The 25879-nt window shown below is 44.8% G+C and overlaps 1 protein-coding gene and 1 long non-coding RNA gene across 2 annotated transcripts in view; one reads left to right on the top strand and one right to left on the bottom strand.

Moving 5' to 3' along the window:
• The window catches only part of MYO1D (myosin ID), a gene marked incomplete in the record, with an annotated part of 144044 nt that extends 130075 nt beyond the window's left edge, over positions 1-13969 (bottom strand). Inside the window, 2 exon segments of the mRNA XM_077460114.1 lie at positions 13146-13617; positions 13741-13969. Of these exon segments, the coding sequence (XP_077316240.1) occupies positions 13146-13240 (95 nt within the window).
• Positions 13970-14020: 51 nt separating this feature from the next.
• Positions 14021-25879, top strand: part of LOC143935920 (uncharacterized) — a 34367-nt gene continuing 22508 nt past the window's right edge. Inside the window, exon 1 of the long non-coding RNA XR_013263588.1 lies at positions 14021-14122. This is a non-coding gene — a long non-coding RNA (uncharacterized LOC143935920). The remainder of the gene's footprint in view (positions 14123-25879) is intronic.

Below are 25879 nucleotides of genomic sequence, written 5' to 3'. Positions count from 1 at the left end.
ACTGATGAGGCTGTACTGATAGGCTACACTGATTGGCACTGATGGCCACTGATGAGATGGCACTGAAGGGCACTGTTAGGCAGCACAGAAAGGCATCACTGATGGGCACAGATTGCCATTATTGACGGGCACTGATTGGCATCACTGCTGTGCACGGTTGGGGCTGCACTGATGATCAGTGCCCTGATTATCTGTACAGGTCTCCCCCTGTGAGGAAGTCCCGCTGATGGGCTCTCCTCTCCTCACATGCTGTCGGTTTGAGGAGAGGAGAGAGGATAACCGTAATTTCCTTGTTTACATGTCATCAGCTGTGATTGGATATAGCTGATCACATGGGTAAAGAAGCCCCATCATCGGATCTTTACCAAGATTGGGGCTGCGCCGTGTCCCAAGGAAGAGAAGTGCAGTGAGACTGGGGCGAACGAGAGAGCCACCCCTCCGCCATCATTAGTCTATATGGTGGGCGGTGGTTAAAGTTCATGTAAAAGCAGGTGTCTCAATACATCTCCTGCTCTCTATTCCAAATTTGCCACTGAGACACTTTTGCAGCAATGGAACAGAGACTCTGTGGGCTGGCTAAGGCTGGGAAGAGCTTATTCCTGAAGACCCAGACATGTAAAAAGCCATAATGAAAATATGGGTTTCTGGGTGGGTTGACCCTATGATTATTGTAGACATCTTGGACAGCACCTATAGTCCCCATCAAACCTTTTCCTTATCTAAACTTCTCAGTTAGGAATAATGCCATGCTTCCAAGTCAGCATTTGTAATGCTTGCCAATCATAAAACACACAATAAACACAACCTTTGACTCATTCGGAAGAATCTTTTTAACAAGTCCATCCAATATAACTAGACCAATGTGTAACAAAGAGTATTATAGTGCTATAAAAAAGGAGCGTACCGGAAATTACACAACCATACCGCAACCTTCTGTTCAGTTCAACTTGATCATACACCGTATGAATGTCCTCTAGCTCCTGAACCAGCTAGAAGTTCACTTAGTAGGTGGTCCTATAACCCTCTCCCCCATATCCATTGACTGAAAGAACAAAGGGATTGAAAATTGCGAGCCAATGAGCGCTTCCATGTGATCAGATGTTTTGACAGTTGGCAGAGTAGAATTTCATTTGAAATTTTTAATTTTAAATAACGTTCGTTCAATTTCTAATTGTTATGCCGCGTACACACGGTCGAACTGTTTGACGCTTCAGCGGACTTTTTCAGCGTGCAGTCCGGAGTACTAAGAATTTCGGATTTTCCAAAAATCTGTCCGTCGTACTTTGGTTTCAGCGGACAATACGGTCGTCAGTATGCTAGTTCGACAGATTAAGAATGGCGCATGCCCAGAAAGGATTTACACGGCGGAAGGGTGCTTTGCTGTGTCTTGGACTTCCTATTTCTAGTCCCGTCGTACGTGCTGTACACGTCATCGCGCAAGCTTTCGACGGACTGTTTGTGCATCCGTGTGTGGTCAAGTCCGTTCAGTGGAAAGTACGACGGATTGTCCGTCGGATTGTATGACGGACTAAGTACGTCAAACAGTTCGACTGTGTGTACGCGGCATTAGTCAAACTGAAGTTTGTTTTCAACCATAGTGACACGAATGGAGCAGGATAAAAAAAAAAGTTCTCTTTTCATTCATTCTAAAATCAAATATGTTAAAAGGAAAATTAAATTTGGAAGCACTTTTGATTGAAATTCGTCAAGTCATTGACTGGAATGAGAACTTTCGTATGAATCTCCAAAGTCTACTGATGTATGGGCAGCTTAAGCATCCAATGTATATAGAACCTGGCGAATTATCAAGTTGTACTGCCCTGTAATTGGTTGGCTCTTATGCCGCGTACACACGATTGGAATTCCGGGCAGAAAAAGACCGCTTTCATCAGAAAATGCGACCGTGTGTATGCTCCATCGGAATTTAGCTGTCCGAATTTCCTCCTGCCAAAAATTTATAGCATGTTCCCAATTTTCCCGACGGGTAATTCCGACTGTGTCTATGCAATTCCGACACGCCAAAAATCACGCATGCTCAGATTCAACTACGAGACAGAAGCTATTGGCTACTGGCTATTGAACTTCCTTTTTCTAGTCCCGTTGTACGTCACCGTGTTATAAACAATCGGAATTTGATGTGACCGTGTGTAGGCAAGACAGCTTGAGCCGAATTCCGTCAGAATTCCTCCGGGAAAACCATCATAGCTTTTTCCGACAAGAATTCCGATCGTGTGTACGCAGCATTAGGTTATTAGTAGTAGTTTGTCAGTGCAGGGGAGCCAGTGATCTTAACTGTTAAACAGAAATCGCAAGGTCGAAAACAATCAATGTCCTCACATAAAGATCTCACATACCATGTGTGCATTTATGTATGACCTCCACTGAATCAAATACGTTTGTGAGGTGGGATAGCCAAGGACATAAGCCAGTGCTTGATGGACTCTTAAACACAATTTTGTTAAATAGATTACTCTACAAAAAGAATAAAAGAGGGCTTGGTTTTATGGCAAGTATGTCATAATTGGTAAGCTGTTCCACTACATATTTCTACAATCCTACTGTACAATGTGTAGCCAACTGTTGTGCTCTAGTCCTGAAAATGGCAGATGGGCAGGATTTGGCCTAGAAATCAGGCAGCCAGTTTTTAGGCTAATAAAAGTTGGACATCTTCTTGTGATGTCTGCTCTTAAATGTAAATAAAGCCAACAAGTTCATGTTAAGTCGGATCCACGCGGGTACCATATCACGAAAAAGGGGAACACAGAAGGAAGGTACTTACAGGGTGGCAGATCACAGGGTTTTTGGGTGGCCTGGCCCCAACTCAGGGTCCACACAGGTATCCGACCTCAGAAAGGGAACACAGTAGGAAGGTGCTCACAGGACAGCAGATTATAGGGCACAGATCGAAGAGCAGCAAGAAGCATTCAGTAGGACATCACAGGGTCTTGGAGGAGACTCTCTGGGTCCTTACAGGCATGATATGAAAGGGCAAGTAATCAGCCTATGGAAGAAGGTCACAGGATCTCGGCCACAGCCCATGTCCACACAGGCCGTTTCATGTCATAGAAGGGAGCAGGGAGGATGATCAATTTTTTTTAAACCCAAAGGAAATAGAGAAAACACAGACCAGTAAAGCGCACTACAAGGTCTAGTCAAACAGTTGACAGTCTTTGGCATTCGCACGAAATGGACTTGGGTCAAAAATATTCTAAAGGGTCCTGCAGCTTGCCAGGAGGAATCCGAGAAGCTCAAACTCTGGCCAGCTCTGGAGAGATCAGATAATGACAGCTGTCAAATGCCCGCCAATAGTCAGTGTTCTGCACGGAAACAGTCTGCCTCGTGGCAACACCTATCGCGTCAATGAGAAGTGAAGGGAGCTGCCAGGTGATCCTGCAGCCAGGCAACCTGAAGCTTAGTGTTGAGTTGCCCTTGCAAAAGGCTTCTGCCCTGGCCACATCTAGAAAGCCACTAAAAGGCGCATTCCAGAGCGTGGGAAATGGGGTCGTGCTGTGCCTGCCAAGCAAAGGAAAACTGCAGCCTGCATGTGATAGCTCCACATGCAGGCCACAGCTGGGAAGCACCCTGCATGTAGGCGACGTAGTGGGATCTACGCATGGGGAACAGGATGGTGGCTGGCTGAGCACCATTTCTTGTTGCGCACAAGTGGTGTGAGTGGTGGGAAAGATGTGGCCGGAAGCAAGGGAATAGACCGCCTACTCCTGGAGTTACGTTTTAGCGCAAAATCTGCTTGAAGTGGATCTGAAGCCTCTGTAAATCCAGGGGCATTTCCCAGAATGTGCGATTATGCAACCCATATCTTCATATTATGTCAGACCTACCCCCCTAGTTTGGCCTCATCCAGCAATGCAAGATCCACACTCCTCATCATGCCATCTGCCTTCTGCAATCTTCTTGTCTTCTGCCATGTCATGTTCTTCAGCCATTGGGCTGCCACTGATCATGTAGCTTCTGTGCATATGTGCTGAAGTTACATCATCCCGACACCCAGCTCCATTCTTGGCTTCATAGGGATTAATGCAGCCAAACGAAAAATGCACTTTTAAAGACTGGAAGGACCAGGAGGTTAACGGTTGGAATTTTACTAATGATACGACCTCAAAATGATTCCTTCCCAGTCAAGTGACTCCATGTTAGCATCCTACAAATTTTTCCCAAAAATAGAATTGCAAAGGGTGAATATGGAGGAGTGCAATACCTGGTATACATAACATGTTTCTAATGCCGTGTACACACGATCAAATTGTCCGGCGTACTTAGTCCGCCGAAACGCATTTCACCGGACAATTCAATCGTGTGTGGGCTTCAGCGGACTTTTTCAACGTAAAGTCTGGCGGACTTAAAGTATTTTTGCAGTCCAATCTTTCCGCCAGACTTGGGTTTCAGCGGACAATACGTTTGTCAGTATGCTAGTCCGGCGGACTAAGCCCTTTTACACACGGTCGGAGAATCCGTCTGAATGTGTCCTATCGGACCGTGTTGTCGGATAATCCGACTGTGTGTGGTATGCATCGGACTGATTCCGTCGGAATATCCGTCGGACCCAATTTTCCAACTTGTTGGAAATATTTTCCGACAAACTGGTCCGATCGGACATACTCCGATCATGTGTAGAGAATTCCGATCGGACAAAGTGCCACGCATGCTCAGATCAAATTCCTACACCAAAGCTATTGGCTACTAGCCTGAACGTAGTCCCGTCGTAACGAAATACAAGACAACTTGGTCCGACCGTGTGTATGCAACAGTTTCGGACACAATCCGTCGGACAAAATCCAACGGATTTGGTTGGCAGAATGTCCGACCGTGTGTACAAGGGCTAAGAATGACGCATGCTCAGAAGCAAGTACAAAAAGGAAGCTATTGGCTACTGGCTATTGAACTTCCTTTTTCTAGTCCCGTCGTACGTGCTGTACGTCCTCTTGCTAGCAAACGCCGGACTTTCTGTGTGTCCGTGTGTGGCCAAGTCCGTTCGGTAGAAAGTCCGCCGGATTGTTTGCCAGACTAAGTACGCCGGACTATTCGATCGTGTGTATGCGGCATTAGGGATCATTAACATGTTGGTTATGTCAACAAAAGGCAGAATGACTGCAATCAATGAAATTGTCTTTTAAGTACATAAGAATATGAATGTTTCTAACAAGAAATAATGAACCAAATGATATCATCCCTAAGCCATTACATCACGTATGTATGCTTAAGCCAGTTCATGCAAATATTTGCCTTCGGAGTCAGAGAAGGAGTGTCAATGTCATGAGGATCAGGTGGGCCTGTGCTTGGTGTCAGTGTTCCTCTTCCCTGTAGAATGTATGTGGTTTTCAAATGACGAAGAGGATTTTTCTAAAAAGAAAAGCGTGGTCGTCCTGACAATGCCTTCCTTGTTCGAGGTTTCCATTCCATAGACTGTATGTGTTGCTACCATTAATGAACTTTGGAAAGAAGGATCACTCATACATGTCACGGACATTAGTCAACTTTGTTACACAGAAAAAAAAAAAAGGGCTGACTGTCTCACCAAAGTAAATGCAGGAGCTTTAAATAGTTCTCCAACATCTGTACACTTTGGACCGGCTCACCCTTTAAAACTTGCAAAAATAAACAAAAAAAAAATATGAATGTTTCACAGCGACAATATGAGGTTTGTTTTCAGGAGTCGTCATTTCCTTTCCGGTTCCTGAGATCCCAGACATTAAATCACAAGAAAATGCCAACTGGCGTTCACCTAGGACTCGGTGCCAGGACAGGAGAGGGGGGGGGGGGGAGGAAGGGGTGGGCTGACGGCGGAGGAGAAGAGGAGGGGGGAGGCCTGTGCATAATTACTAAAAAACACAACCCAAGCACCGAGGTTTGCTGCAGAAATGTCCTGTTGAATATTGTCCATACGTACACTGGGGGGGGGGGGGCTCAAAATCAGAATGAGGAAATAGGCGTATAAAGTACTGACTGCAAAATTACAAAAACAGGTAAAAAGAAGAAAAGAAAAAAAATTTCCAATCATATATCGAATAGAGGAAAAAAATATGCAAAGCACAATAGAACATTGAAACCTTGAAATAAATCATCTTTTGAGGGGTGAGAGATATAGCTCCAAAAAATAAAAATAAAGGTCAAATGATAAGGCAGACAGCACCAATAACGTAGTGATATCTTTCAATCTGGACTAAAATTAAAAAAAAAAAAAAAAATGCAATAATAAAAGAAAAAAAAAAAAATATATATATATATAGAAAAGCTTATTTGTGGTTCAGGATCAATTCCCGTATTCAGCCCAAGAAAAACCTCGAGCTGCAGCCAGTGGCAGGTTTGGTGCTGTAAGGTGTTGGGATGCTGGGAACAGCTCAATGAGAGTCACCAACACAGCGTGTAGAATGCAGCATTCATCACCGAAGAAAAGGTAAAGTTCCTCTTCCAGGTCAAAACTTGGGCTGTATTCTAGACCAGCGGTTGCCAACCAGTGGTCTGTGGACCACTGATGGTCCACAAGAAAATGTTGGTGGTTCCCAGGGGTTTTGCTGCAAATCAACACTTTTGCGGATGTGTACCGCCCAATGCGGTTTCCAGTGTTGTTCTCAATGCGTGCTGACAGTGAATACTATCAGGTCACATTGATACCCAATGCCTCCTCTGTACTTCCAGCTCGTGTGCACTCAGAGGAAGGCGCCGGGAGTAGTGTAGAGAGCAGGAGATGAAGAAAGTGGGGACTTCTAATGGCAGCTCTGATCACAGACTGTGGGATGGAGCACGGAGCTTGAGTACATGTCTAGTGGTCAGAGAGCCGGAGTTTCATGTGTATAAGGCAGAAGTGTGGTCCAGGGCAGTGGTTCTCAACCTCAGTCCTCAAGTACCCCCAACAGGCCAGGTTTTGGGAACTTCCCTTAGATAAAATAGCTCTTATCAATACCATGTCATTGATATGGATTTAAAGCAGCCATGCAAAGTAAAACCTGAAAACATGGCACGTTGGGGGTACTTGAGGACTGAGGTTGAGAACCGCTGATCCAGGGGGAGGGGGGGGGGGCAGAAAGCCAGAGCATTGTGTGTATAAGTCATGTAAAATTCATGTTACTGGTCCAGGGGATTCAACATTTGGAGTTTAGTGGTACATGAGGTCCGAAAGGTTGGTGACCAATGGTCTAGACAGCTTGTTTCAGGAAGAACCCCAGTCAATGTCCCTTGGGGAAGATTTCCCTTCATTTCCTGTCCCAGAGACACAATGAGAAGAGGAAACACCTTTCCTTTTGACCCCTTCCCCTGACCCAACTTAACCCACCCTCCCCCTCAAAATATACATACCTCATTTCCATGTTTGCTTACATCCAAATAGTGCCCCATAGATTTCTACTGGGCTGTGCCCGAGGCGGGAGATGGTCCCATAGAAGTCTGGGTCTGTAATGCACAGGTGCAGCCAGGACAATGAAGACTTATGGTGCTGGATGCGAACAATCAGTGGAACTCTGGCTTGAAGATGGAGGCAAATATTCATCCGTGAAGTTAAGTTAGGCCAGAGGAAGGGGGCAAAAAGAAAAAGTTCATCTTGTTTTAAATTGCACTTATCCCCTTAAGCCCTTGTACACACGGTTGGACATTCCGACCACAAAATCCGTCTGATTTTTTCCGACGGATTTTGTCCGAAACTGGTGTTGCATACACACGGTCGAACAAAGCTGTCGGAAAATCCGATCGTTTGGAACGTAATGACGTTCGTTCGTTACGATGGGACTACGTTCAGGCTAGTAGCAAATAGCTTTGGTCTCGTAATTTGATCTGAGCATGCGTGGCACTTTGCCCCGATCGGAAATTCTCTACAAACGATTGGACAAAGTCCGATCGGATCATGTTGTCGGAAAATTTTATATCCAGCTCTCAAACTTTGTTGGTCGGACATCCCGAAGGAAAAAGTCCGATGGAACCCACACACGGTCAGATTATCCGACAACATGGTCCGATCGGACATTTTCCGTTGGAATGTCCGACCGTGTGTACAAGGGCTAAGTCACATCAAATGATTCATCAAATGATCACATCAATGTGTTTGGACACCATAACAGATATCAATTTGCTAGACAAGGCCAAAAAATTAAAGAAGCACCCAACTGGCTGCTACAGACAACTCACTCTTCATACGCCTATAAACTTATTTATCAGCCCAAGTTCACCTGAAACTGACATTTCAGATATAGGTGACCATTAGTAAACATTTTCACCTCCATGTTTGATATCTTGGCTGATGTTCTGACTCTTTTTTTTCCCCACCACAGATTCGGAATCTTCCTGCTGCAGTATATCCATCAGGAAAGTAAGATTACCTTGCAACAGCAAGTGAGTGGAGCTCCAATGTGAGGTCATATAAGGGGCAGCAATTGATGAATTGATCAACACCATTGATTGTAACACCAGGGTCCTTAGATCAAATCCCATCAAAGGCACACCTGTACGCCATTTTTATGTCCTCAGTAATTTCCTCCCACAATCAAAAACGTAAGTAGCTCGTCATCCATCCAAAACCTTGTGTATGTTTACAACTATAGCATGGCCATTAGAGCTTCTTCAATGGTAGAGTCAGGTGTAGGTTTATAGTAAAACTTACTTATAGCAAAAAAGTAAAAAATATGTTGTTTATTTTATTTATTTTTATTGTTGCTCATTTTTGTTTATACGCAAAAAAACCCCCCCAAAAAAACGTAAAGGGGATCAAATACGATCAAAAGAAAGCTCTATTTGTGAGGGGGGGGGGGGGGGACATCAATTTTGTTTGGGTGCAACGTCGCACGACCGCGCAGTTGTCAGTTAAAGAGACACAATGAATCGCAAAAAGTGCTCTGGTCAGGAAGGGGGTAAATTCTTCCCGGGCTGAAGTGGTTAAAGAAATCTAACTAATTCCTCCATTCACGCTCTACAGCGCAGATGGACGAATCTCCCACTTGTGGTCACTGTATTTTAACAGCCGGCCCCCACTGGCTGTCAAATACCTGTACAGGAGCTGCATCCGATGGGTTACAAAAACAACCAGCACAGATCTCCTGCCACTGCAACCTTCCAACATCCAACAGGGACTGACACTTCACAAATCATTCCAATCACTGTACCAATCATAAGAAACGTCATATGATATTACATAAAGGGGTTTGTGAAATCACCAACTTTGTAAATTATGTTTTCTACCTACCTTGTTCACTATAGTGGCTCTTGAAGCATTCATTTCATAGATATTTAGTTTTATTTTTCTAGTTGCTTAGAGCCATGAAATGCTCTCACCATACCCTGACGCTGTTGTGTCTACAGTTTCCTCCACTAGAAAAATGAAACTGAACTCCATGGTGTGTAACAGATATACTGAAAGCCTGTAGACTCTTTGCAAAGTGAACCTGTTATTACATTGAAGGCAGTTAGCATGTTCTCCCTGTGCCTGTGGGGGTTTCCTCCGGGTACTCTGGTCTCCTCCCACACTCCAAAGACATGCTGGGATGGTAAAGGAGTTGTAAACCCTTGCGGTTCTTCACCTCAATGCATTCTATACATTGAGGTGAAAAACCTCTTGTAGTGCACCAGCCCTCCAGAGCCCCCCTTTTACTTACCTGAGCCTGATCATTTCTGCACCGGGGACGAGCACACCCGCTCCAGCCAGTGTCTGGGGTCCTGATTGGATAGATTGATAGCACGCAGCTATTGGCTCCCACTGCTGTCAATCAAATCCAATGATGTGGGAGCGGGGGGGCCGAGCCGTGTCCTGCTGTCTGTGTCAATGGATGCAGCAGCAGGACACGGGAGTGCGCCCACACGGGTGCCCCGAGGGAGAGCGCTTCTCTGATGGGACACTCGAGAAGAGGAGGAGCCAAGAGCGCCGCTGAGGGACCCCAGAAGAGGAGGATCGGGGCCACTCTGTGCAAAACCAACTGCACATAGGAGGTAAGTATGACATGTTTAACCACTCGCCGATGGCTGACCGTTATATGAGGTCCTGGGCTTTTTGGGGTTATATCTGAATGATGCCTGCAGCTACAGGCATCATTCAGATATCAGCTTTTTCAGCCGGCGAATTCCCTACACCATGAGATCGATTATAGCGGCTGGTCAGCCGTTTGATTGTTCTTACCGGCAGCGAGAGGGGACGCCCCCTCCTGCTACCCTCCGGTGCTTCTACCGACTCACCAATGCAATCGGTGAGTCGGAGAACGGATCTGCCGGCCCCGGATGGTGATCATAGAGATTCTCTATCATTGAGGGTCTCTATGATCATCGGAGGCCGGGCGCAATGTTTTTAGGCTTCCCAGCCTAGAGGCGAGATGTGGGGTCTTATCGACCCCATATCTCACTGTAAAGAGGACTGATCATGCCATATTCCTATTACAAGGGATGTTTACATTCCCTGTATTAGGAATAAAAGTGATCAATTATTTTTTTTTTTTAAAGTGTCAAACTACAAAATGTAAAGTAAAATTAACAAAAAACTTTTTTTTTTTTTAAAGTGCCCCTGTCCCCGTGTGCTCGCACGCAGAAGCGAACGCATACACAAGTCAGTGTTCAAACCACACATGAGCTATCGCCTCGAACATTAGAGCGAGAGCAATAATTCTAGCCCTAGACCTCCTCTGTAACCAGAGATTTTTTTAAAGCGTCGCATATGGGGATTTTTAAGTACTGAAATTTGGCGCCATTCCACGAACGTGTGCAATTTTGAAGCATGACATGTTAGGTATCCATTTACTCGGCGTAACTTCATCTTTTACATTATGCAAAAAAATTGGGCTAACTTTATCGTTTTGTTGTTTTTTTTAAGCACAAAACCGTTTTTTCCCCCCCCACATTAAGTATGGAGATCCTATGTAATTTTTTTATCAAAAAAAAAAAAAAAAAAAAGATGATTTTTACATGTAGGAGAGAAATGTCAGAATTGTCCTGGTTGGTAAGTGGTAAAACAAAAAAAAAAAAAAAAAAAAAAATCTATATAAAAAAAAATATCCTTTGTCTCCTTTCTAAATTGGCCCTAGTATGTGTATGTATAAATGTGAGTTAACCACTTCAATGACAATTGCACGGCCATGCGACGCTGTACCCAAATCATATTTTTATATTTTTTTCCCCACAAATAGAGCTTTCTTTTAGTGGTATTTGATCACCACTACGGTTTTCATTTTTTGCGCTATAAAAAAAAAAAAAAAAAAAACACACACAACAAAATATTTTTTACTTTTTGCTATATCACAAATTTAAAATAAAAAAATTAATTTCCTCAGTTTAGGCCAATATGTATTCTACATTTTTTTGGTAAAAAAAAAAAAAAAACGCAATAAGCGTATATTTATTGGTTTGCACAAAAGTTATAGCGTCTACAAAATAGGGGATAGTTTTATGGCAATTTTTTTTTTTTTTTACTAGTAATTGCAGCGATCTGTGATTTTTATCGTGACTGCGATATTGCAGCGGACACTTTTGACACCATTTTGGGACCATTGGAATTTATACAGCAATCCATGCTATAAAAATGCACTGATTACTGTATAAATGTCACTGGTAGGAAAGGGGTTGTTAACACTAGGGGGTGATAAAGGGGTTAACTGTGTGCCCTAGGGAGTGATTCTAACTGTAGGGGAGGGGACTCACAAGGGGAGGAGACCGATCTGTGTTCCTCTGTACTAGGATCACATGATCGGTCTCCTCTCCTCTGACAGGACTGTGGACAATAAACTTTTTTTTTTTTAAAGTGTCCCTGTCCCCGTGTGCTCGCACGCAGAAGCGAACGCATACACAAGTCCCGCCCACATACGAAAAACGGTGTTCAAACCACACATGAGCTATCGCCTCGAACATTAGAGCGAGAGCAATAATTCTAGCCCTAGACCTCCTCTGTAACCAGAGATTTTTTTAAAGAGTCACATATGGGGATTTTTAAGTACTGAAATTTGGCACCAGGCGCCACAGATCCACAGCCCTGCTCGGTTAACGGGCAATCGCAGGTGCCCGGCAGACATCTTGGCCACTAGACACACACATCGGGTCCCAAGTGACACGGCGGTGGCCCTCTAGATGGCCGGGAAGCAGAGGACGTCATATGATGCCCGCCCAGGATGGGAGATCCCATCTGCGGACTTCATATGACAATGGGTGGGTATTTTAAGTGGTTAAAGGGGTTATAAACCCTAATTTTTTGTTTAATAAAAATAACATACATATGTATACTTACCTGCTCTGTGCAATCGTTTTGCACAGAGCAGCCCTGATCTACTTCACAGAGTGCCCCACAGTTTCCCTTGTGGCACCCGTTCAGCCCTGCTGCGTCCATTGACACAGACAGCGGGACTCGGCACCACCACCCGCGTCACTGGATTTGATTGACAGCAGCGGGAGCCAATGATTACACAAATGTGATGCGATTCTGGCAATCGCACTGCGGTCTGCCTTAGGGTGTCATTAAGATAACATTGACCCCTCGAGGCAGAATGCATGGATGCCGTGCGACTGCTTAGAGTGCGATATGAGAAAAATGCAGCAAATCTTGTGCGTTTCCCCAAACGCAGCAGTGTGAACTGAGACTTAAGCCCTATATACAGTATCTGATTTTTTCATTCAGATTTACCAAAATCATGTAATATAAGATCAAACCTTAGGGGTTTCAATTTGTATGCAATCAAGCAGGCCCATACACTACATGGTTTTTGGTAGATCTGAAGACAAAAATCAGCAGAAATCTAATAGTGTGTATGGGGCTTTATCCATAGAATGCATTAAGGTGAAAAATCTCGAGGCTTTACAACCACTTCAAAGGACCTTCAATTGTAAGCTCCTTGAGGGCACGGACTGATGTGAATGCACAACATATATGTAAAGCGCTCCGTAAATTGACACTGCTATATAAGTACCCGTAATAAATACATTTCTTCGCGCATCAAAATAAACCAACACTCCAAAGTTCCTATTCACATATGACAGGTCCTCTTTAACAACTCACTGAAGAAATTACAACACTTATCTCTAAAACAGCGCGATTAGCAAAGTGCAGACACCTATAGCAACCAATGAAACGTCAGCTGCTATAGTAAGACAGGTGAAAGATGAGTTCTGATTGGCCGCTACAGACCCCTGCACCTTCTCTTGCTAGGAGTTGTCACTTGGGATTTTGCAGCACTTACCTGAGTTTTAAATTCGCCATAAATTCTGGTAACGTAACCGAGTCCATAAGGACAAAGTCCGCTTTCCCGAACTGCAGCCCCTCTTGCTCCGCCATGGTCCTGGTGACCCCACTGCTATGTCAGCGACACCACGACTCTCCTGGAGATGTAGATGACAAAGTTGCACTTCCAGTCGGCTCACAATTAGGCAGAACCCAGCACGGTGACAATGTGACACCCAGATGCACCCTGCCTGCAGGAACAGTGACGGTCACACCCAGGCTGGACTTGGTTCCCTCTCGGATTCCACTCTCCCCCGGTCATCCCCAGGTGTGGGACTTCTAGGACTACAATACCTCTGGGATGCCGCGGTCTCTTAGCAGGTGGGACCCTTTAAGAAGAGGACGGTTCTCAGACGTCTGCTCAAACCTACGTTCCTGTGTCCCAGATCCTGGATTTCCGGCACCATGGAATGTTTCACCAAAAAGGAATGCTATAAAATATCACATAAAAAGAAGAAGGGGCAGGAGACACAAGGGATGGGGGTCAGTTTAGGTGCAAGAGGAGGACTTTACTTTTTGTAGCAATGCTAGGAATGAAGTTACAAAGGTCTTACAGTGCAGGTGAGTCCTCCTGTCCTTTGATCCTCCATAGAGGGACAGGTCCTAGAGGTAGGATCAGTCTTCTGTGCTATGTGTGGGATCCAGTCCCATCCATCCAGAGAGGGAGTGATCAGGAAGAGGTGAGGAAAGGAGGAGGAGAGGAGAGCAGAGGAGAAGGCTCTGTAGAGTCAGGGGAGAGGAGGAAAGGTAAGGCACAAGGGAGGGACTGGGGAGGGCTGCCAGAATAGAAGCTATTCACATGCAAGGGGGAGGTAAGAGGAGGAAATGAGGGAGGGGAGAGGAGAGGAGGAAGGCGGTGCACTGGGAAGGAGAAGAGATGAGCAATCAGAGGAAGAAAACTCCCAGACAGCAGTGTGGGTGGAAGGAGAGGAGAAGGTGAGAGCACAGGTGATGAGCACACAAAGCTGGCCAAGACCTGCAAATGGTGGCAACACCTCCATCCACATTCACCAGTGCTTTTATTTTTTGGTGCCTTTTTTCCTATTTTTTCTTTTTTTTTTCTTTATTTTGAACACAGCGAGGGTGATTTTATTAAAACTGTAGAGTACAAAACCTGGTGAAGCTCTGCATAGAAACTAATCGGCTTTTGTATGTGTGTTTGGGGTTTTATTTATTTTATAATAATTATAAAAAAATTATAATTATATATATATATATATATATAATTTATTTATTTTTTTAAGCTTAACTACTTCAGCCCCAGAAGGATTTGCCCCCTTTAATGACCAGGCCATTTTTTTGCGATATGGAACTGCGTCGCTTTAACTGACAATTGCGCAGTCGTGCGATGTTGTACTTAAACAAAATTGATGCCCCCCCCAATAGAGCTTTCTTTTGGTGGTATTTGATAAAAAAAAAAAAAAAGCGTATATTGATTGGTTTGCCCAAAAGTTATAGCGTCTACAAAATAGGGGATAGATTTATGGCAATTTTTTTCATTTCATTTGACTTTTTAGCAGTAATGGCAGCAATCTGGGAGTTTTACCGGGACTACGACATTGTGGCGGACAGATCAAACATTTTTGACACATTTTTGGTACCATTGACATTTATACAGTGATCAGAGCTAAAAATAGCCACTGATTACTGTATAAATGATTCCCCCTGTCTTGAATTGTATTGTGATGTCTGCCCTAATGTTGTAAAGCGCTGCGTAAACTGTCGGCGCTATACAAATCCTCCTAGATTGTAAGCTCTAACAAGCAGGGCCCTCTGATTCCCCCTATCTTGAATTGTATTGTAATGTCTGCCCTAATGTTGTAAAGCGCTGCGTAAACTGTCGGCGCTATACAAATCCTCCTAGATTGTAAGCTCTAACAAGCAGGGCCCTCTGATTCCCCCTATCTTGAATTGTATTGTAATGTCTGCCCTAATGTTGTAAAGCGCTGCTATAAACTATAGGAGACATATCGCTGTTCCTAATTACTAGGAACAGACGATCTGTTTCTCTTCTCCTGTCAGAATGGGGATTCGTATGTTTTACATACACAAATCCCCGTTTTGGCTCTCATGCCTACGATCGCGGGTGGATGGCAGACATTATGGCCACCAGCATCGCGCATCGGGGGTTCCCCGCCACGCAGAGGGCACACGCACCTGCTATGGCTCTTAAAGGAGCCAGTGTACAGTTAAGGCGATTCGCAGGAATGAGCCAACCTGATGCCGAATAATGACGCTGGCTGGCAAGTGGTTAGAGCGGTTGTATACCCCGCTTGGACATTTTTACCTACGGGTAAGCCTGTAAAAAGAATATCTTCTAAACCTGTGCAGTTTAGGAAATATTGACCGTGCATGCAGACATCAGAGGCGCAGCCGCTCTGCAGGTCCACGGCGTATCCTGCTGGAACTTGCCAGAACGGAGGGCCCCCACACGCAGGAGTGACGTCATCGCGGCTCCAGCCACTCACAGCGCTGGAGACAGCGATCCCGGAAGAAACGCAGAGGGAGGGAACGTGTCAGCTCCCTCAGCGGTGACCGGGCGCTGCTTCGGGGCTGCGTTCTAAGGTAAGTATTTCTTAATGTGACAGTATGCTTTTGTCTTGCAGGTTTTTTTTTTTTTTTCCCCAAGGTTTACTATCGCTTTAACCGCTTCAGCTCTGGGAGGTTTACCCCCCCGCCCCTTCTGACCAGGCTTCCTATTGTGATACGTCACTGAGTTACAATTATGGGGTCGTGTGACGCTGTATCTAAGTAAAATGTATGTCCCTTTTTAATTCCCCCCCCCCCCCCCCACAAATAGAGCTCTCTTTTGGTGTTATTTGCTCACCTCCTGCAGGTTTTTTTTTATTTTATTTTTTTGCGCTATAAACACAAAAAAAATGTTTTTGAAAAAACTATATTTTAATTCCTGCTATAAAACACATGCAATACAATTTAAAATTCTAATCTCTTCATCATTTTAGGCTAATATGTATTCTGCTACATATTTTTTGTAAAAAAAAAAATCAATAAATAAATCAGCATATATTGATTGGTTTGCGCAAAATTTATAGCATCTACAAACTATCCTTTCCTCCTCCTCCTTTTTTTCTACTAGTAATGGTAGTGATCAGTGACTTATAGTGGAACTGTGACAGTGTGGTGGACAAATCGGACACCTAACTGGCAATTTTTGGGGACCAGTGACACGAATGCAATGATCAGTGCTAAAATATATGCACCGTTATTGTACTAATGTTACTGGCAAGGAAGGGGATAACATCAGGGGTGATAAAGGGTTAATTGTGTTCCTAGGGAGTGCTTGCTAACTGTGGGGGGTGGGGGGTGGGGGGTGCTTTCACTGGGGGAACTGTAAGGGCCGGTTCACACAGCAGGCGAGGCGAGGCGTCTCCGACTTGCCTCGCCGCGACCTGAGCGGCGACTTGCAGATGACTTCTGTATAGAAGTCAATGCAAGTCGCCCCGAGGTCGCCCAAAAGTAGTACAGGAACCTTTTTTCTGAGTCGGAGCGACTCGAGTCGCTCCCCTCAGAACGGTTCCATTGTACAGAACGGGGGCGACTTGCGGGAGCGAGGCGAGGCGAGTCGTGTCGCCTCGCATCGCCCGCTGTGTGAACCGGCCCTAAGTGTTCAGTACAGGATCAGTACATTCCCCTTTCACAGAACAGCAATCTGCCTTGTTTACATGGGCAGACTGCCGTTCTGCCTGTCTCCTGAACGATTGGCGGGTCCTGGCAGACATCGAGTCTGCCGGACACACTGATTGGGTCCCGCTGTGTCCAATCACAGTGGGAGTGGGTTGTTAGCAGTGTGCGCCCCAGACCTGGAAGTGTCAGATCATGTACTAGGTACAGATCAGCCTCCCCCTTTTTTTTTATTTTTATTTTTTTTTTTTTTTTTTTTTTTTTTTTATACATTTTGGATAAAGGGGAGATGGCTTAGAACACCTGTCAGTTTTTTATTGCTCACTGTGCCCCCGTTTGTGAGATTTATGCTCTCTATTTTTCCTGTTTAACATTATCATTGAAAGGGAAAAAGTAAATCCCAAATTTTGTGTTATTCCCAGAAATGTAATAGAGGGGAAATCTTTCAATGGGGACACTAGTTCTGGTGACCTGGGGGTCCCCAAGAGATTCCTATAACCACTTGCCTACCGGGTTTCAGCGCTGTTGCACTTTGAATGACAATTGCGCGGTCAAGCAATGCTGTACCCAAATGAAATTATTTTTTTTTCTTTTTATTAATAATTTTTATTCAGAGATTAATTTTGGTGCGCCACTAGGGTTTATTTTTATTTTTTACTAAACAAAAAAAATAAAAAATTCAAACATTTAAAAAAAATATAAATAATTTAGCAAAAAAGTATTTTTTTTTTTTCTTCATTGATGTGGCTGCACTAATCGGGGGAACTGATGATCAGTGCCCTGTTTATCTGTGTGCATGTGCCCTGTCAGGATTGCCTGTTACCGGCTCTCCTCTCCTCATGCTGTGACAGCGCGTCTGCTACCCATAAACGGCAAGTCTGTTTACACCGATCAGCCGGGATGGACGTTTCACCGCAACCTGTGATCGGCTGTGCCCGAAGGATGCACGAGGGTCGTGGTTCTGGGAAAGCGGTCATGGAACCCCTCCCGGAACAACAGAGCTGCGCTATTGCTGTCTTTTGGCTATAGCACAGTGAGGAAATGGCTAACTTGCAAGGATTTCCTCTCACTTCCTGTTTTGGCTATGGGACAGGAAGTGAAGGTAAATCTCCCCAATGGGACACAGATGGCAAAAGTAAACCTTACAGGGGTTATAACCCTTTTTTGGGCTTCTTTCACACAGGTGGTCCGCCCAATGGATTCCGCTTTACTCCCCACTGAGCAGGCGGATGACAGGTCTGTCTCCACTCAATGTGCAGAGACGGACCTGTCAGATCTCCGCGCTCCTCTATGGGGAGATCGGATGAAAATGGACCACCGATCCGCCAGAGGGATGCAAAATAGGGTCACCACCTGTCTGGATTTCACGGACAGGATTGGATCAGATAGCAGCGGGTGTCAGTGGACATGTCACCGCTAACATCCACTGTTCCATAGCAGTGAATGAAGTGTCCGCTCAGGTCCACCTGAAAAACTGACAGGTGGACCTGATTGGAAAGCCAGTGTGAAAGGGGCCTAAAGCCCCGTACACACGATCAGATTTGTATCCAGGAATTGTGTGATGACAGACTGTTGTCCTAAAATCACACTGTTGGTACGCTCCATCAGACAAGTGTTGTCCAACTTTCCACCAACAAATGTTGGATGGCAGGCTAGTAAATTTTCAGTGGACAATGGTCTGTTGTCAGTTTCGTATCGTATGTACACAAGTCTGTCACACAAGTATAAACACGCATGCTCAGAATCAATGCTCACCAAACATTAGCAGAAGGGGCCAAAAGGGTGGTGCTCAAGAACTGAAATTCATCATAATTCCTCATTCCTCGTTCGTGTTTGTTGACAGACAATTGTGTACCGTTTGTATGCAAAACAAGATCCAGGAACACGCCCTTCGGACAAAAGCAGTTTTTTTGTTTTGTTTTTTTTGTGCCGAAAATCCGATCGTGTGTATGAGGCTTGAGACTCGGTTCACACTGGAAGCGGATCAGATTCTCCATTTCAGGGAGGAATCAGGGGGGCGGGGGGGGGGGGGCGAATCTTTGCCTGAATTCGGCCCTGAAACTGAGCCAAAGACGCACAGTCGTTTCTGTGCCATGCATTCTGCAGCCGCCCCGCAGACATGTGAACCTGCTCCATATAGAGCCAGTCACATTCTCCTGCTATGTGGAGAAAGCCGCATTCCCATTCACATAGGTGTGAACCCGGCCTTGCTCTATCCAAAATAGAGAAGAAAAAAAGTTAGAAACTAAAGTTAGATGCTGATTGGCTATCATGCACATTTGCACCAGATTTTGCGCTCTCCAGTTTAAGCAAATCGACCCCATAATATTTCCTATAAGAAAATGCCCTCAGGCCTGGTTCACACTATTGCGGCCCTGCGAGCTGCATTTTCTTGGGCACAGCAGCCCATTCATTTGAATAGGCTGTTGTGCCTGCATTTGATGCAGTAAAAAGGTTCCTGCACATTTTATAATAAGCGGTGGCAGGGAACCATGCGACTTCCCAGCAGTTCCTGCATGTGCAAATTTGTTCTGTGTTTTTTTTTGTTTTTTTGATGCGTAGGGGTGCCATTAAGAATGAATGAGCCCAGCGCGTTTTTAAACAGAGTATTTTGGGTGTAGAAACAGGTATGATACCCGCAATAGTGTGAACCTTAAGGCTGGATTCACATCTATGCATTATTATTATTATTATTTTTTTTTTTTTTTTTTTTTTTTGCAGATTTGCCCTACAGAACATGATCCATAGGAAACCATGTTACATGGACTGTAGTGCGAATCTGCAAAATGCAAAAAGCACTAAAACTGCATAGGTGTGAATCCAGCCTAACACTGGTACATGTTTTCTGAAAATGGAGAAATAAAATCATGGTAGTTTGTACTTTTATTTTTTATTTTTTGTATGATATTTGTGCTTCTGTTTATAATAAACCTCTATTTTCAGTATAAAAAAAAAGACACACTTTTTTTTGATTATTTTAAACACTGTAGTGCTTTGCATAAATAAAACGATCACTCGCCTTCCACAACTGAGAAATAATTATTATACACAAACAATGACCGCAATAAAATAATGTGACCCAAATAAAGACTTTACAGCTTCCAGATTTTATTGTCAATAAGGACCAAGCCTCTGAGATTTGTCGTTTACAAGTTAAAAAAACGTTTTTTTTTTGCTAGAAAATTACTTAGAACCCCCAAACGTACATTTTATTTTAAATTTTTTTTCCCCCTAACACCATAGAGAATAAAATGGCGGTCATTGCACTACTTTCTGTCACACCGTATTTGCATAGCGGTCTTACAAGTGCACTTTTTTTGGAAAAAAGACACTTGTCTTTTTTTTTTTTTTTTTTTTATATAAAAAAAAAAAAAAAAAAAACAGTAAAGTTAGCCCATATTTTTTATATATATATATATATATAAAATTGCAATTTAAAAAGATATTTAAGAGCTATAGGCGGAAGTGATGTTTTGACGTCGCTTCCGCCCTGCAATGATATGGAGACGGGTGGGGGGCCCATCTTCCCCCCCCCTCACTCATCTCCATGTCAGGCTAGGGAAAGGATCCGATCTGCTGCCGACGGCTCCGGTAAGCGGCGGGAGGGGGGCCCCCCTCTCCCGCCACCGATAAAAGTGATCTCGAGGCGAATCCACCGCAGAGACCACTTTTATCTTGAAGCGGGCTGCCCGCTGAAGAAGAGGATACCAGGGTTGTGCCTTCTGCCTGGACAGTGCTGATAGGGTGCATGTGATCAGCACAGGGCCAATCTTACAAATACACACCAAACTGAGCATGTGCAGAGTGCCCCCAAGGCTCTGTACTATCAGCAGATAGATTGGGGACAGTAAAAGAAGAGGATCATCAGAAGAGACAGGATCAAACAGTCTTTACACAATGTGGAGGATTAACCCCTTAGGTTCCACAGTGAGTATAACATGCATGACTTTACTGTTGTGGGTTTAGTATCAAGTTGTGGCCTCTTTGGGCAAGGTCTCCATTGTTCTCTGGTGATTGGCTACTCAAACACCGTATTGCAGGAGGCAGTGGGACACAATAGCATCACGCAGTTGCCACAGATTTGTCGGCTGCACATCCATGAAGAGAATCTCCCGTTCCACCACATCCCAAAAGGTGTTCTATCGGATGAGATCTAGTGACTGTGGAGGCCATTGGAGTGCAGTGACCTCATTGTCATGTTCAAAAAACCAGTGGTGAGATGATTTGAGCTTTGTGTTTCCTGCTGGAAGGAGCCATCAGAAGATGGGGACACTGTAGTTGTAAAGGGATGGACATGGTCAGCAAATATTCTCAGGTAGGTTGTGGTGATTAAACGATGCTCAATTGGTACTAAGGGGCCCAAAGTGTGCCAAAAAATATCCCCCACACCAATACACCACCAGCCTGAACCATTGATACAAGGCGCCAAATTCTGACCCCACCATCTGAATGTCACTGCTGACATTGAGTCTCCTCAGACTAGGCAATGTTTTTCTAATTTTCTATTGTCCAATTTTGGTGATCCTGTGCAAATTGTAGCCTCAGTTTCCTGTTCTTAGCTGACAGGGGATGCACCCAGTGTGGTCCTCGGCTGCTGTAGCCCATCTGCTTCAAGGTTTGATGTGTTGTGCATTCAGAGATTCTGCATACCCCGGTTGTAACGAGTGCTTATTTGAGTTACTGTTGCCTTTCTATCATCTCAAACCACTCTGCCCATTCTCCTAGGACAGCATCAAGGCATTTTCCTTCACACAGCTGCCACACACTGGATATTTTTCTCTTTTTTTGGACCATTCCCTGTAAACCCAAGAGATGGTTGTGGGTGAAAATCCCAGTAGATCAGTAGTTTTTGAAATACTCAGACCAGCCCGTCTGGCACCAACAATGGCATGTTCAAAGTCACTTAAAGTGGAGGGCCACCCTGAAAAAACAAAAGCATTTTAAAAATTAGAAAAAAATCTAAAAAAAAAAAAATGAAAAAAATTTTTTTTTTTTACTTACCAGAAATGCCTGTTGCTAGGCACTTTATCCTAATCTTCCTCTTCCTCCTCCGCGGAGATCTTCTGTCTTCGTCGCGGCGTCTTCTGGGTAATGAGTCGCGCTGTGTTCTGGGAACTGTGTGTTCCAGAACACAGCGCGTCCCATTCGGAAAGCGCTGCGGGACTCGCGCATGCGCAGTAGCTGCGGGACTCGCGCATGCGCAGTAGGAAACGGGCAGTGAAGCCGTAAGGCTCCACTGCCTGTTTCCCTTACAGGGAATGGCGGCGCCGGGACCCGAGAGCAGAGGGATGGGTCGGCCTCGGGCGGCCGACATCGCGGGCGCCCTGGACAGGTGAGTGTGTTTATTAAGTCAGCAACTGCAGTGTTTGCAGCTGCTGACTTTTTTTTTTTTTTTAACCGGCCCTCCGCTTTAAATCCCCTTTCTGATGTTTGGTTTGAACTTCAGCAAGTCGTCTTCACCACATGCCTATAAGCATTGAGTTGCTGCCATGTGATTGGCTGATTAGCAATCTGTGCTACCAAGCAATTGAACAGGTGTACCTAATAAATAATGGCCGGTGAGTGCGTTTATAATGGGGTGACACATCCATAGTTTATCAGATCAATAAATAAGTGGTGAATTAAATAGAACACTTTATCTATTCTGTAACTCCTTCCCTATCACAACCTGAGATCACCATATAACAATCCTGTCACTGCATAAAACATACGTTTTCCCATCTACAACACCAACACCCCTCTCCTAAAACGAATAAAAACAAGGAATCTAACATGAGTGACAGCACAGACCCCTATGGAGGACGGGGGAGCACGCAGGAAGAGGGTGGAGGAGATTACAGACAATAATACGAGGTGCACACGCCCCGGTGATGGTTGTAAATGTCATGAAGAAATTATATATAACACAGAATTTCTTTGAAGTGACTGGCCTCAGGTGATACATGGAGATTAAACAAATCCTCCTACAACAGGAACACAGCTGAGGCTGTCAATCACAAGCTGTGTGCTGCAGGTCCCGCCCCATCACCTTTTTACCTTGTGGTGTCCGGAAAACTTGTCAGAAGGGATTCATACTGACAGCAGAGGAAGGAAGCAGCAGACGGAAATTACATTTAGTGCTCTGGATTGAGACAAGTACACACTATAGAGGGATGTGCTTTGTTCATATTTCATGTCTGAGGTTTAAAACCACTGATGGTGACATGACAGGGATCTACTGTTCCCAGTGATCGGTAACAGTGATCTATCATATGTTTCAGTAAGCCAATTTCCTCCTCCCCCCCCCCCCCCACCTAAAGTTAGAACACACCCAGGAAAACATTTAACCCCTAGTGTTAACCCCCTCCCTGCCAGTGACATTTACACAGTAATCAGTGGCTATTTATAGCTCTGATCGCTGTATAAATGTCACTGGTCCCAAAAAAGTGTCCGATCTGCAATGTGGCAGTCCCACTAAAAATCGCAGATCGCTGTCATTCCTAGTAATAAAAAGTTATCCACTATTTTGTAGACGCTATAACTTTTGCGCAACCCAATCAATATACGCTTATTGCTACTTTATTTTTTACATTTTTATTCACTTTTTTTTTTTTTTTTTTAACAAAAATATGTAGCAGAATATATATCGAACTAAACTGATGAATACATTTAAATTATATTTATATATATATATATATATATATATATATATATATATATATATATATTTAAATGTATTCATCAGTTTAGTTCGATATATATTCTGCTACATATTTTTGGTAAAAAATGTAAAAAGCAACAATTTTGGAAAAAAAAATGTTTTAACTTATATAATATTTATATTATAAAATAATTTATATAATATATATATATATAAAATTTATTTTTCTCCCTTCGTCTTTCAGGACAGCACCTGGAGAGCGCAGCTCCACCCACTTTCCCAGGAAACACTGCAGATCACTTTAAAGACCGGACACCTCCACCATGGCCTCAGTTGTAGTGTTTCCTCCGGCCATGGTGGAAGAGTTGCAGGGAACCAAGGGGTGCTGCGCTCTCTCCAGGTGGGGAGAGTTGGAGGCATACCATTGTTTGTTTTCTTCTTTTTGGTACAGACCTGGCCCAGCTTCCTCCCTTCAAGTGCGGGGGTCGCTCCGGTGTCCGCTCTCCTTCATACCCAGGGGGGTCAGGCTGTGGAGGTCCCCCCTCTTCTAGACCAGCGGCTGGGTCTGAGACGCGGCTGGGATTCATATCTCGCGCCGTTCGTTTCAGGCTCATGTCTTCCGGGTACGGATGACGAGCGCGTCATTCCCGGCCGGGGGCGGGACTTTCGACGGTGCGACGCGGCTTCCGGTTCCAGCCGCTGGAACGCAGGGAGAGGGGGCGGTCTCTTCGGCTGACATCACTTCCGGGATTGGCGCGGAATTTAAACTGATAAAAGCGCCCAGACGCCATTGATCCTCGCTGAACGATGGAAGAGGATCAATCGGCGGTGGCAGGAGCAGGAGCCATGACTGTCAGCCAGGCTCAGGTAAGCAGGGGCAGTGGTCTCTGTCATTACTGTTTGAGCCTTGATTGTTTCCTCCCTTCCTTGCATTGGGAAGCCTGCACCATTCTTTTCCTATGTTACTATTTAGGAATAATGCTTTTCAATAGTAGTTTAGTGAGCCTAGCGAGAGGAGGTGTCCATCATGTAAAAATGTACTTAGAGATTCTTGGACTAAGGTGTTATGCAGGTCCTGCATAAGCGACTTGGTCAAGGAAGAAGCAGCTTCCACTACTCCTGCGTCTCAGCAGGGAGAGCTGCTAAGTTCTTTTAGGAAAGAATTATCAGAAACTTTTGAATCTTTCCGGTCTTATTTAGACAGACGCCCAGCTGCAGGTAGTAGCTCAGCGCCCCGTTCTCATTCCCCAGCATCTGCATCCTGGGGGGGGCAGTGACTCGGAGGATAAGGAACATAGTAGGTCCTCTGCTTCTGAGGAGGAGGCAGAGGAGGTAAAGGAGGCTTCTGCTTCATCATCCCGGTATAAATTATCCCTAGAGGAGGTGGATGACCTGCTTAAAAATATCCACACTACTCTGAATATCACAGAGGATAAAGCCCAACTGTCACTGCATGACAAAATGTTTCAGGGTTTGGGCGAGGTGAAACGCAGAGTGTTCCCGGTGCATAAGTTTCTATCCGAAACTATCAAAAAGGAATGGAGAGACCCAGAGAGGGCTCCTTTCTTTTCCAGGTCCCTCAAACGCAGGTTTCCCTTTTGAAGAGGATAGCTCTCAGGTATGGAACAAGAAACCTAAGCTTGACCCGGCCTTTTCTCAGGTCTCAAGGAATACGGATCTTGCCTTTGAGGACATGGGTATCCTCAAGGATTCCATGGACAAAAGGGCTGATTCTCTCCTAAGGAAGGCTTGGGACTCAACATTGGCAAACCTCAAACCAGCAATGGCTTCAACAGTAGTAGCCAGAAATCTGGAGCACTGGCTGGAACAGTTAAAAGACCATATCGAGGCAGGAACGCCTAGAAAGGACCTGCTCGATACCTTGCCTGTCCTCTTAAAAGCAGTGGGGTATATGGCAGATGCTTCGGCGGAGTCAATTAAGATGTCAGCCAGGTCCTCAGCCCTGATCATCTCAGCCCGTAGGGCCTTATGGGTGAAAACATGCACAGGGGATACTGCCTCAAAAACCAGATTATGCGGTCTTCCGTTTGAGGGTGATTTGGTGTTCGGCCCTGACCTTGAAGCCATTCTGGACAGAACGGCCGACAAGAAGAAGGGCTTTCCTGTTAAAAAGAAGGTGAACCCCCCAGAGCACTAAAAATTTTCGTGCTTTTTGAAAAACCTCAGAAACCAAAGAGACAGGATATAGAAGGCCCTGGAAGCCGCAGAAAGGAAGGGGCAAGTCGGGAGTGTTATTCCGCCCCCCTACCCTGAACCCAAAGAGCCAGTTCCCAACTGTGGGAGCAAGGTTACAGGCCTTTTTTCCTGCCGTGGAAGTCAGTGACAAACAGTCTGTTCATCCTCAAAACAATAAAAGAGGGTTACAGGCTGGAATTCGCTCACCCCCCCCC

This window comes from Lithobates pipiens, unplaced genomic scaffold, assembly GCF_037356315.1.
Source record: "Lithobates pipiens isolate NorthernLeopardFrog02 unplaced genomic scaffold, aLitPip1_a1.2 Scaffold_28, whole genome shotgun sequence".
Classification (NCBI taxonomy): Eukaryota; Metazoa; Chordata; class Amphibia; order Anura; family Ranidae; genus Lithobates; species Lithobates pipiens.
Note: the sequence above shows the minus strand (reverse complement) of the source record. Positions and strands in the feature narration are given on the sequence as shown.